The 13,509-nt window shown below is 52.7% G+C and overlaps 1 protein-coding gene across 1 annotated transcript in view; it reads right to left on the bottom strand.

Annotated features, from left to right (window-relative positions):
• The window catches only part of robo1 (roundabout, axon guidance receptor, homolog 1 (Drosophila)), a 738,067-nt gene that overhangs the window by 90,782 nt on the left and 633,776 nt on the right, over positions 1–13,509 (bottom strand). The window contains 1 exon segment of the mRNA XM_038801251.1: positions 10,496–10,504. Coding sequence (XP_038657179.1) covers positions 10,496–10,504 — 9 coding nt within the window.

The following is a 13,509-nucleotide window of genomic DNA, read 5'->3' as shown; positions in this document are numbered from 1 at the left end:
ACTGTGGGAGTGTTGCACTGTCAGAGGGTCAGTACTGAGGGAGTGCTGCACTGTCAGAGGGTCAGTACTGAGGGAGTGCGGCACTGTCAGAGGGTCAGTACTGAGGGAGTGCTGCACTGTCAGAGGGTCAGTACTGAGGGAGTGCCGCACTGTCAGAGGGTCAGTACTGAGGGAGTGCTGCACTGTCAGAGGGTCAGTACTGAGGGAGCGCCGCACTGTCAGAGGGTCAGTACTGAGGGAGTGCTGCACTGTCAGAGGGTCAGTACTGAGGGAGTGCTGCACTGTCAGAGGGTCAGTACTGAGGGAGTGCCGCACTGTCAGAGGGTCAGTACTGAGGGAGTGCCGCACTATCAGAGGGTCAGTACTGAGGGAGTGCTGCACTGTCAGAGGGTCAGTACTGAGGGAGTGCTGACTGTCAGAGGGTCAGTACTGAGGGAGTGCCGCACTGTCAGAGGGTCAGTACTGAGGGACTGCTGCACTGTCAGAGGGTCAGTACTGAGGGAGTGCTGCACTGTCAGAGGGTCAGTACTGAGGGAGTGCTGCACTGTCAGAGGGTCAGCATTGAGGGAGTGCTGCACTCTCAGAGGGTCAGTACTGAGGGAATGCTGCACTGTCAGAGGGTCAGTACTGAGGGAGTGCCGCACTGTCAGAGGGTCAGTACTGAGGGAGTGCTGCACTGTCAGAGGGTCAGTACTGTGGGAGTGTTGCACTGTCAGAGGGTCAGTACTGAGGGAGTGCTGCACTGTCAGAGGGTCAGTACTGAGGGAGTGCGGCACTGTCAGAGGGTCAGTACTGAGGGAGTGCTGCACTGTCAGAGGGTCAGTACTGAGGGAGTGCCGCACTGTCAGAGGGTCAGTACTGAGGGAGTGCTGCACTGTCAGAGGGTCAGTACTGAGGGAGCGCCGCACTGTCAGAGGGTCAGTACTGAGGGAGTGCTGCACTGTCAGAGGGTCAGTACTGAGGGAGTGCTGCACTGTCAGAGGGTCAGTACTGAGGGAGTGCCGCACTGTCAGAGGGTCAGTACTGACAGAGTGCCGCACTATCAGAGGGTCAGTACTGAGGGAGTGCTGCACTGTCAGAGGGTCAGTACTGAGGGAGTGCTGACTGTCAGAGGGTCAGTACTGAGGGAGTGCCGCACTGTCAGAGGGTCAGTACTGAGGGACTGCTGCACTGTCAGAGGGTCAGTACTGAGGGAGTGCTGCACTGTCAGAGGGTCAGTACTGAGGGAGTGCTGCACTGTCAGAGGGTCAGCATTGAGGGAGTGCTGCACTCTCAGAGGGTCAGTACTGAGGGAATGCTGCACTGTCAGAGGGTCAGTACTGAGGGAGTGCCGCACTGTCAGAGGGTCAGTACTGAGGGAGTGCCGCACTATCAGAGGGTCAGTACTGAGGGAGTGCTGCACTGTCAGAGGGTCAGTACTGAGGGAGTGCTGACTGTCAGAGGGTCAGTACTGAGGGAGTGCTGCACTGTCAGAGGGTCAGTACTGAGGGAGCGCTGCACTGTCAGAGGGTCAGTACTGAGGGAGTGCTGCACTGTCAGAGGGTCAGTACTGAGGGAGCGCTGCACTGTCAGAGGGTCAGCATTGAGGGAGTGCTGCACTCTCAGAGGGTCAGTACTGAGGGAATGCTGCACTGTCAGAGGGTCAGTACTGAGGGAGTGCTGCACTGTGAGAGGGTCAGTACTGAGGGAGTGCTGCACTGTCAGAGGGTCAGTACTGAGGGAGTGCCGCACTGTCAGAGGGTCAGTACTGAGGGAATGCTGCACTGTCAGAGTGTCAGTACTGAGGGAGTGCCGCACTGTCAGAGGGTCAGTACTGAGGGAGTGCTGCACTATCAGAGGGTCAGTACTGAGGGAGCGCGGCACTGTCAGAGGGTCAGTACTGAGGGAGTGCTGCACTGTCAGAGGGTCAGTTTTGAGGGAGCTCTGCACTGTCAGAGGGTCAGCACTGAGGGAGCGCTGCACTATCAGAGGGTCAGTACTGAGGGAGTGCTGCACTGTCAGAGGGTCTGTACTGAGGGAGTGCCACACTGTCAGAGGGTCAGTACTGAGGGAGCGCCGCACTGTCAGAGTGTCAATACTGAGGGAGTGGTGCACTGTCAGAGGGTCATTACTTAGGGAGTGCTGCACTGTCAGACGTCAGTACTGAGGGAGTGCTGCCCTGTCAGAGGGTCAGTACTGAGGGAGTGCCGCACTGTCAGAGGGTCAGTACTGAGGGAGTGCTGCACTGTCAGAGGGTCAGTACTGTGGGAGTGTTGCACTGTCAGAGGGTCAGTACTGAGGGAGTGCTGCACTGTCAGAGGGTCAGTACTGAGGGAGTGCGGCACTGTCAGAGGGTCAGTACTGAGGGAGTGCTGCACTGTCAGAGGGTCAGTACTGAGGGAGTGCCGCACTGTCAGAGGGTCAGTACTGAGGGAGTGCTGCACTGTCAGAGGGTCAGTACTGAGGGAGCGCCGCACTGTCAGAGGGTCAGTACTGAGGGAGTGCTGCACTGTCAGAGGGTCAGTACTGAGGGAGTGCTGCACTGTCAGAGGGTCAGTACTGAGGGAGTGCCGCACTGTCAGAGGGTCAGTACTGAGGGAGTGCCGCACTATCAGAGGGTCAGTACTGAGGGAGTGCTGCACTGTCAGAGGGTCAGTACTGAGGGAGTGCTGACTGTCAGAGGGTCAGTACTGAGGGAGTGCCGCACTGTCAGAGGGTCAGTACTGAGGGACTGCTGCACTGTCAGAGGGTCAGTACTGAGGGAGTGCTGCACTGTCAGAGGGTCAGTACTGAGGGAGTGCTGCACTGTCAGAGGGTCAGCATTGAGGGAGTGCTGCACTCTCAGAGGGTCAGTACTGAGGGAATGCTGCACTGTCAGAGGGTCAGTACTGAGGGAGTGCCGCACTGTCAGAGGGTCAGTACTGAGGGAGTGCCGCACTATCAGAGGGTCAGTACTGAGGGAGTGCTGCACTGTCAGAGGGTCAGTACTGAGGGAGTGCTGACTGTCAGAGGGTCAGTACTGAGGGAGTGCTGCACTGTCAGACGGTCAGTACTGAGGGAGCGCTGCACTGTCAGAGGGTCAGTACTGAGGGAGTGCTGCACTGTCAGAGGGTCAGTACTGAGGGAGCGCTGCACTGTCAGAGGGTCAGCATTGAGGGAGTGCTGCACTGTCAGAGGGTCAGTACTGAGGGAATGCTGCACTGTCAGAGGGTCAGTACTGAGGGAGTGCTGCACTGTGAGAGGGTCAGTACTGAGGGAGCGCTGCACTGTCAGAGGGTCAGTACTGAGGGAGTGATGCACTGTCAGAGGGTCAGTACTGAGGGAGTGCCGCACTGTCAGAGGGTCAGTACTGAGGGAGTGCCGCACTGTCAGAGGGTCAGTACTGAGGGAGTGTTGCACTGTCAGAGGGTCAGTACTGAGGGAGTGCTGCCCTGTCAGAGGGTCAGTACTGAGGGAGTGCCGCACTGTCAGAGTGTCAGTACTGAGGGAGTGCCGCACTGTCAGAGGGTCAGTACTGAGGGAGTGCTGCACTATCAGAGGGTCAGTACTGAGGGAGCGCGGCACTGTCAGAGGGTCAGTACTGAGGGAGTGCTGCACTGTCAGAGGGTCAGTTTTGAGGGAGCTCTGCACTGTCAGAGGGTCAGCACTGAGGGAGCGCTGCACTATCAGAGGGTCAGTACTGAGGGAGTGCTGCACTGTCAGAGGGTCTGTACTGAGGGAGTGCCACACTGTCAGAGGGTCAGTACTGAGGGAGCGCCGCACTGTCAGAGTGTCAATACTGAGGGAGTGGTGCACTGTCAGAGGGTCATTACTTAGGGAGTGCTGCACTGTCAGACGTCAGTACTGAGGGAGTGCTGCCCTGTCAGAGGGTCAGTACTGAGGGAGTGCCGCACTGTCAGAGGGTCAGTACTGAGGGAGTGCTGCACTGTCAGAGGGTCAGTACTGTGGGAGTGTTGCACTGTCAGAGGGTCAGTACTGAGGGAGTGCTGCACTGTCAGAGGGTCAGTACTGAGGGAGTGCTGCACTGTCAGAGGGTCAGTACTGAGGGAGTGCTGCACTGTCAGAGGGTCAGTACTGAGGGAGTGCCGCACTGTCAGAGGGTCAGTACTGAGGGAGTGCTGCACTGTCAGAGGGTCAGTACTGAGGGAGCGCCGCACTGTCAGAGGGTCAGTACTGAGGGAGTGCTGCACTGTCAGAGGGTCAGTACTGAGGGAGTGCTGCACTGTCAGAGGGTCAGTACTGAGGGAGTGCCGCACTGTCAGAGGGTCAGTACTGAGGGAGTGCCGCACTATCAGAGGGTCAGTACTGAGGGAGTGCTGCACTGTCAGAGGGTCAGTACTGAGGGAGTGCTGACTGTCAGAGGGTCAGTACTGAGGGAGTGCCGCACTGTCAGAGGGTCAGTACTGAGGGACTGCTGCACTGTCAGAGGGTCAGTACTGAGGGAGTGCTGCACTGTCAGAGGGTCAGTACTGAGGGAGTGCTGCACTGTCAGAGGGTCAGCATTGAGGGAGTGCTGCACTCTCAGAGGGTCAGTACTGAGGGAGTGCTGCACTGTCAGAGGGTCAGTACTGAGGGAGTGCTGCACTGTCAGAGGGTCAGTACTGAGGGAGTGCTGCACTGTCAGAGGGTCAGCATTGAGGGAGTGCTGCACTGTCAGAGGGTCAGTACTGAGGGAGTGCTGCACTGTCAGAGGGTCAGTACTGAGGGAGTGCCGCACTGTCAGAGGGTCAGTACTGAGGGAGTGCCGCACTATCAGAGGGTCAGTACTGAGGGAGTGCTGCACTGTCAGAGGGTCAGTACTGAGGGAGTGCTGACTGTCAGAGGGTCAGTACTGAGGGAGTGCCGCACTGTCAGAGGGTCAGTACTGAGGGACTGCTGCACTGTCAGAGGGTCAGTACTGAGGGAGTGCTGCACTGTCAGAGGGTCAGTACTGAGGGAGTGCTGCACTGTCAGAGGGTCAGCATTGAGGGAGTGCTGCACTCTCAGAGGGTCAGTACTGAGGGAATGCTGCACTGTCAGAGGGTCAGTACTGAGGGAGTGCCGCACTGTCAGAGGGTCAGTACTGAGGGAGTGCCGCACTATCAGAGGGTCAGTACTGAGGGAGTGCTGCACTGTCAGAGGGTCAGTACTGAGGGAGTGCTGACTGTCAGAGGGTCAGTACTGAGGGAGTGCTGCACTGTCAGAGGGTCAGTACTGAGGGAGCGCTGCACTGTCAGAGGGTCAGTACTGAGGGAGTGCTGCACTGTCAGAGGGTCAGTACTGAGGGAGCGCTGCACTGTCAGAGGGTCAGCATTGAGGGAGTGCTGCACTGTCAGAGGGTCAGTACTGAGGGAATGCTGCACTGTCAGAGGGTCAGTACTGAGGGAGTGCTGCACTGTGAGAGGGTCAGTACTGAGGGAGCGCTGCACTGTCAGAGGGTCAGTACTGAGGGAGTGATGCACTGTCAGAGGGTCAGTACTGAGGGAGTGCCGCACTGTCAGAGGGTCAGTACTGAGGGAGTGCCGCACTGTCAGAGGGTCAGTACTGAGGGAGTGTTGCACTGTCAGAGGGTCAGTACTGAGGGAGTGCTGCCCTGTCAGAGGGTCAGTACTGAGGGAGTGCCGCACTGTCAGAGTGTCAGTACTGAGGGAGTGCCGCACTGTCAGAGGGTCAGTACTGAGGGAGTGCTGCACTATCAGAGGGTCAGTACTGAGGGAGCGCGGCACTGTCAGAGGGTCAGTACTGAGGGAGTGCTGCACTGTCAGAGGGTCAGTTTTGAGGGAGCTCTGCACTGTCAGAGGGTCAGCACTGAGGGAGCGCTGCACTATCAGAGGGTCAGTACTGAGGGAGTGCTGCACTGTCAGAGGGTCTGTACTGAGGGAGTGCCACACTGTCAGAGGGTCAGTACTGAGGGAGCGCCGCACTGTCAGAGTGTCAATACTGAGGGAGTGGTGCACTGTCAGAGGGTCATTACTTAGGGAGTGCTGCACTGTCAGACGTCAGTACTGAGGGAGTGCTGCCCTGTCAGAGGGTCAGTACTGAGGGAGTGCCGCACTGTCAGAGGGTCAGTACTGAGGGAGTGCTGCACTGTCAGAGGGTCAGTACTGTGGGAGTGTTGCACTGTCAGAGGGTCAGTACTGAGGGAGTGCTGCACTGTCAGAGGGTCAGTACTGAGGGAGTGCGGCACTGTCAGAGGGTCAGTACTGAGAGAGTGCTGCACTGTCAGAGGGTCAGTACTGAGGGAGTGCCGCACTGTCAGAGGGTCAGTACTGAGGGAGTGCTGCACTGTCAGAGGGTCAGTACTGAGGGAGCGCCGCACTGTCAGAGGGTCAGTACTGAGGGAGTGCTGCACTGTCAGAGGGTCAGTACTGAGGGAGTGCTGCACTGTCAGAGGGTCAGTACTGAGGGAGTGCCGCACTGTCAGAGGGTCAGTACTGAGGGAGTGCCGCACTATCAGAGGGTCAGTACTGAGGGAGTGCTGCACTGTCAGAGGGTCAGTACTGAGGGAGTGCTGACTGTCAGAGGGTCAGTACTGAGGGAGTGCCGCACTGTCAGAGGGTCAGTACTGAGGGACTGCTGCACTGTCAGAGGGTCAGTACTGAGGGAGTGCTGCACTGTCAGAGGGTCAGTACTGAGGGAGTGCTGCACTGTCAGAGGGTCAGCATTGAGGGAATGCTGCACTGTCAGAGGGTCAGTACTGAGGGAGTGCTGCACTGTGAGAGGGTCAGTACTGAGGGAGTGCTGCACTGTCAGAGGGTCAGTACTGAGGGAGTGCCGCACTGTCAGAGGGTCAGTACTGAGGGAATGCTGCACTGTCAGAGTGTCAGTACTGAGGGAGTGCCGCACTGTCAGAGGGTCAGTACTGAGGGAGTGCTGCACTATCAGAGGGTCAGTACTGAGGGAGCGCGGCACTGTCAGAGGGTCAGTACTGAGGGAGTGCTGCACTGTCAGAGGGTCAGTTTTGAGGGAGCTCTGCACTGTCAGAGGGTCAGCACTGAGGGAGCGCTGCACTATCAGAGGGTCAGTACTGAGGGAGTGCTGCACTGTCAGAGGGTCTGTACTGAGGGAGTGCCACACTGTCAGAGGGTCAGTACTGAGGGAGCGCCGCACTGTCAGAGTGTCAATACTGAGGGAGTGGTGCACTGTCAGAGGGTCATTACTTAGGGAGTGCTGCACTGTCAGACGTCAGTACTGAGGGAGTGCTGCACTGGCAGAGGGTCAGTACTGAGGGAGCGCTGCACTGTCAGAGGGTCTGCACTGAGGGAGTGCTGCACTATCAGAGGGTCAGTACTGAGGGAGTGCTGCACTGTCAGAGGGTCAGTACTGAGGGAGTGCCACACTGTCCGAGGGTCAGTACTGAGGGAGTGCTGCACTGTCAGAGGGTCAGTACTGAGGGAGTGCTGCACTGTCAGAGGGTCAGTACTGAGGGAGTGCTGCACTGCCACAGGGTCAGTACTGAGGGAGTGCCGCACTGTCAGAGGGTCAGTACTGAGGGAGTGTTGCACTGTCAGAGGGGCAGTACTGAGGGAGTGCCGCACTGTCAGAGGGTCATTACTGAGGGAGTGCTGCACTGTCAGAGGGTCAGTACTGAGGGAATGCTGCACTGTCAGAGGGTCAGTACTGAGGGAGTGCCGCACTGTCAGAGGGTCAGTACTGAGTGAGTGCTGCACTGTCAGAGGGTCAGTACTGAGGGAGTGCCGCACTGTCAGAGGGTCATTACTGAGGGAGTGCTGCACTGTCAGAGGGTCAGTACTGAGGGAATGCTGCACTGTCAGAGGGTCAGTACTGAGGGAGTGCCGCACTGTCAGAGGGTCAGTACTGAGTGAGTGCTGCACTGTCTGAGGTTCAGTACTGAGGGAGTGCTGCGCTATCAGAGGTTCAGTACCGAGGGAGTGCTGCACTGTCAGAGAGTCAGTACAGAGGGAGTGCTGCACTATCAGAGGTTCAGTACCGAGGGAGTGCTGCACTGTGATAGGGGCAAAGTTTTGCATCAGACTTTTAACTGAGACCCTCTCTGTTGGTGTAAAGTATCCCAGAAGGCCTATTTCAAAAAGTGACCTGGACCAATATTTATTTCTTAACCATCATCACTAAAAATAAACCATTATCCCATTGTTATTTGCGGATGTTGCTGTGCACAGATAGATTGCCACATTTCTCACAGCAGTGACTATACTTCATCAGTATTTTACTGGCTTTCAACCCATTGGCATGTCACAAAGTCTTGATATAAATGCAAGGTTCGTTTTCACTTCCGGTACAAGGTCAGTTCGGTATCTATTCGTCGGAGGAGACTTTTGAGTTGCTTTCCGATAAGGAAGAGTCAGCAAGAGGCAACCTTGTGCCAACACAAAACTACAAAGCCTTGATGAAAAACTTCAATTACCTCCTTCCGTGTTGAAACCTGTGAAGAAATGTGTTGTAAAGCATATTTTTACCTTCGTCACTCTGAACAACATCACTCACACTCCCCTGAGCTTTAAAAATAAAACAACACTTCCTGTTTCTTCCCATATGTTGCCAGGGGAAACAAGAGCCATGTAGGCGGGTTGGCTGGTTGGTTGGTTGGTTGGTTGATGGAAGGATGGATGGTTGGGATGATTGTGACTGGGATTCCCGGTCAGTATGAAGTGCAGAAAATGGCAGATGAGATTTCAACTTACCAACAGACCCAACTGGAACAAAACAAAACAGGAAAAAGAAAATGAATAAATGGAACAACAGGGTGAATCACAACAGCATCAGCAACAATGTCAAAATGCAAATTTGTCCCATTTGATGTCACGTTCACATTGGAATATTCCACACTGGTCGCTCTGGCCGCCATCTCCCAGATACCTTTGCAAAAGTGACGGTGTGCCGCCTTTTCGAGCCAGCGTGTCGCAACCCGAAACTCTTTGCTGGGTCACTTCAGAGAGCCAGGAAGAGTCACAGAATCATTACAGTGCAGAAAGGAGGCCATTCGACCTGTCAAGTCCTCACCAAGCCTCTGAAACATGCCCCCGCCCCGTAACCCCACCTAACCTTTTGGGCTCAAAGGTGCAATTTAGCATGGCCGATTCACCTAACCTGCACATCTTTGGACTTTGGGAGGAAACCGGAGCACCCGGAGGAAACCCGTGCAGACAGGGGGGAGAACGTGCAGACTCCACACAGTCACCCGAGGTCGGAATCGTACCCGGATCCCTGGATCTGTGAGTGCGAACCGTTGTGACACCGTACCGCCCACCGTGTTGGTGTGGGACGGGAATCACAAATAGCCTGACAGCAGGTCGGGAATGGAATATGTCCTTCCCAAAAGTGATAATAGTGAAGAAGTTGCTATTTTAAAAATAAATTTAAGAGTACCGAATTCATTTTTTCCAATTAAGGGGCAATTTAGCGTGGCCAATGCACCTAGCCTGCACATCTTTGGGTTGTGGGGGTGAATCCCACGCAGACACGGGGAGAATGTGCAAACTCCACACGGACAGTGACCCAGGGCCGGGATCGAACCTGGGACCTCGGCGCCGTGAGGCAGCAGTGCTAACCCACTGCGCCACCGTGCCGTTCCTAGAAGTTGCTTTTTATTAAAACAACAATCCAACTGCTTCGCAGTCACTTTCACTAATTTAAATTAAAAATGGAAAATTCTCAAATGACCTTTTTTACAAATATGAATTCCCCTGAGCATAGGTATAGAACATAGAACACTACAGCGCAGTACGGGCCCTTCGGCCCTCGATGTTGCGCCGACCTGTGAAACCATCTGAAGCCTATCTGACCGACACTATTCCATTTTCATCCATATGTCTATCCAGTGACCACTTAAATGCCCTTAAAGTTGGCGAGTCTACTACTGTTGCAGGCAGGGCGTTCCACACCCCTACTACTCTCTGAGTAAAGAAACTGCCTCTGACATCAGTCCTATATCTCTCACCCCTCAATTTAAAGCTATGTCCCCTCGTGTTGGTCATCACCATCCGAGGAAAAAGACTCTCACTGTCCACCCTATCTAACCCTCTGACTATCTTATATGTCTCTATTAAGTCACCTCTCAGCCTTCTCCTCTCTAACGAAAACAACCTCAATTCCCTGAGCCTTTCCTCGTAAGACCTTCCCTCCATACCAGGCAACATCCTAGTAAATCTCCTCTGAACCCTTTCCAAAGCTTCCACATCCTTCCTATAATGTGGTGACCAGAACTGCACGCAGTACTCCAGGTGTGGCCGCACCAGAGTTATGTACAGCTGCAGCATGACCCTGTGGTTCCGAAACTCAATCCCCCTGCTTATAAAGGCTAGCACACCATATGCCTTCTTAACAGCCCTATTAACCTGGGTGGCAACTTTCAAGGATTTATGTACCTGGATGCCGAGATCTCTCTGTTCATCTACACTACCAAGAATCTTGCCATTAGCCCAGTACTCTGCATTCCTGTTACTCCTTCCAAAGTGAACCACCTCACACTTTTCCGCATTAAACTCCATCTGCCACCTCTCAGCCCAGCTCTGCAGCTTATCTATGTCCCTCTGTATCCTATAACATCCTTCAGCACTATCCACAACTCCACCGACCTTCGTGTCATCTGCAAATTTACTAACCCATCCTTCTACACCCTCTTCCAGGTCATTTATAAAAATGACAAACAGCAGTGGCCCCAAAACAGATCCTTGCGGTACACCACTAGTAACTGAACTCCAGGATGAACATTTGCCATCAACCACCACCCTCTGTCTTCTTTCAGCTAGCCAATTACTGATCCAAACCGCTAAATCACCTTCAATTCCATACTTCCTTATTTTCTGCAATAGCCTACCGTGGGGAACCTTATCAAACGCTTATCAAAGGTGATGAAGGGGCTTTCTGACTGAGGTGAGCGAAGGGGTTGATCGGGCCAGAGGGATAAATTATTTCCTCTGTTGGGGTGGAGCCCAGAATAAGATGCGAAGGCATCATAAAATTCCAGCCTGTCCTTTTGGATGTGATGTCGGGAAGTGCTTCCTCATGCAGAATGGACTGGAAATCTGGAACTTTTTCCCTCAGAGTGCGGTTGAGGCTGGGGTTCGAATGAAAATCTCACAACTGAGATTGATAGATTATTGTTGGATGAGGATATTCAGGGTTACCGAGCCAAGGCTTTTGGACAGACCTTTTTTTAAAAAACATTTTTATAAATTTAGCGTATCCAATTTTCTTTCGCCAATTAAGAGGCAGTTTAGTGTGGCCGATTCACCTATCCTGCACATTTTTGGGGTTGTGGGAGTGAGACCCACGCAGATACAGGGAGAATGTACAAACCCCACAGTGACCTGGGGCCGGGATTGAACCCGGTGTCTCGGCGCCGTGAGGCAGCAGTGCTAACCACTGAGTTAGGATTCGATACGATTGAATGGCGGGGTGCCGCAGGTTCAAGGGGGTGAATGGCCTCCTCCTGTTCCAATGTTCCTTTTTAACTCAAGCGTCATGGTCAGACTAAACCTCCGGACTCAGGTGGGAAGGACAAACATGTTGGGTGGCTTGTTTCTTATCTGTAATCCAAGTGAGACCCAGGGGTGTGGAGTGCAGCATGGGTGGGGACGGTGTATGAAGAGAGGGAGAGACAATTTAGAACACAACTGAAAATTGCAATAATTCCTGAAAAGGTTCGACGAGTGGTTTACTTCAGACCTAATATTCCCTTTTTCCCCATTTCGAAAGGCCAGCTATTTCACACTCTTTAGCTGGGCCGAAGGGCCTGTTTCCATACTGTAAACATCTACGAGTCACATTCCGTTCAGTTTAGTGAGGAGTTGGCAAATCATTTGCTGATTTTGAGCCAGTTTTGTGCCCTGTCCCGGACTGAGATACCCAGCACTCACAGCGTTGAGACAGTCAAGGGTTTACAGGCCAGAAGTACTTTCACAGGCTGGAGCGGGGCCATGAATAATTAGTCACACAAGAAGTGGCACGAGCAGATCAAACAACAAAATCAAAAGGGTAACTCTAATGGTTGTGAGACAGAGGTGCCCTTTCTTTCACTGGCCACGCACTGTTTGCAACACTTAGAATAACGAGCCCTCAGTCCCTTTTGATTGATGTCTTTTCGGGCCAGCTACAACATGCCCTGCAAAGCTACAGTTGATACAAGCATCTCTCTGAGGTTGCAGCAATCTGATAAACACGCAGCTCATTTTGGTAAACTGGTTTTAAGGCTTGCAATCTCATTGTCACCGAAGAATAGGCATAAATTGGCTGCATCCATCAGGTCTAATGATTGCAGCTTTAATGCAGCTTCTCGTTCTGTGAGCTGTTTGTATCTGCGTGTTGTGTCTATGTTGTTATGTGTCTGCGTGCTCTGTATTTGTGCATGTGCATCTTTATGTGCAAAAACTGGGCATGCATCGTTTGTGTGTCTTAGTGAGTATGTATTTCACTTTTGAGTGTTTTGCATTTGCATGCACAGCATCTGTGAATGTTCTGTTTTTGCACATGTTTTCTATTAGATTGCGTGTTTGATGTTTGAAGTGATTTGTGTTTGCATGTTTGTATTTCCTATTTGCATGTGTTTTGTGTTTGCATATGATATGTGTTTGCATGTTTGTGTTTGCATGTGGTTTGTGTTTGCATGTTTGTGTTTGCATGTTTGTGTTTGCGTGTTTTCTGATTATTTTTCCTGTTTTTTGTGTTGCATGCTTGTGTTTGAATGTAATTTGTGTGTGCATGTTTGTGTTTAGCATTTGCATGTGCTTTCTGTTCATTTTTTGCCTTTCGCATGTGATTTGTGTTTGCACGTTTAGTTTTGTGTTTGCATTCACGTATTTCTATTTCCATGTGTTTTGTGTTCGCACGCCTGGATTTGCAAGTGATTTATGTTTGTGTTTTTTGCTTGTGTGTGAATGTTTGTGTTTGTGTGTGTTTTACATTTGCATATTTACGTTTGGTTTGCATGTGTTTTCTGTTCACATGTTTGTGCTTGTGTCTGATTTGTGTTTCCATGTTTGCGCGTGATTTGCATTTGCATGTTTTTAAAAAATAAATTCAGAGTACACAATTTTTTTTCCAATTGAGGGACAATTTAGCGCCGCCAATCCACCTACCCTGCACATCTTTGGGTTGTGGGGGCGAAACTAACGCAAACAGGGGGAGAATGTGCAAACTCCACACGGACAATGACCCAGGGCCAAAATCAAACCCAGGTCCTCGGTGCCGTGAGGCAGCAGTGCTAACCACTGCACCTCCCTTGCAGTTGCATGTTTGTGTATGTGTGTGTACGCATGTTTGTGATTTGTGTTTGCATGCGTTTTTTGTTTTTGAATGCTGTGTTTCTCTGTGCTCGCCCGAGTGGACCTTTTTCATGCGCCCAAACTATGGAGGGTCCAGCTTATCTAAATGCATCTTGGATGGTGCGAGGAGATTCCAGATTTGTCGTAGCACCAGACTTTTGCAGTTTTAGTTTTGTGTACTGAATATAATGATACCAGGGATGGCTCATGGATATAATGTGTTGCAGCCTGTTACATTTGAGCTGTATTTTTACTTCCCTAGAGGTGCGGGCGGGTCATAAAGCCAAGACGGTTCCTGTTTGGATTC

The sequence above is a fragment of the Scyliorhinus canicula genome, chromosome 7 (genome assembly GCF_902713615.1).
Source record: "Scyliorhinus canicula chromosome 7, sScyCan1.1, whole genome shotgun sequence".
Classification (NCBI taxonomy): domain Eukaryota; kingdom Metazoa; phylum Chordata; class Chondrichthyes; order Carcharhiniformes; family Scyliorhinidae; genus Scyliorhinus; species Scyliorhinus canicula.
Note: the sequence above shows the minus strand (reverse complement) of the source record. Positions and strands in the feature narration are given on the sequence as shown.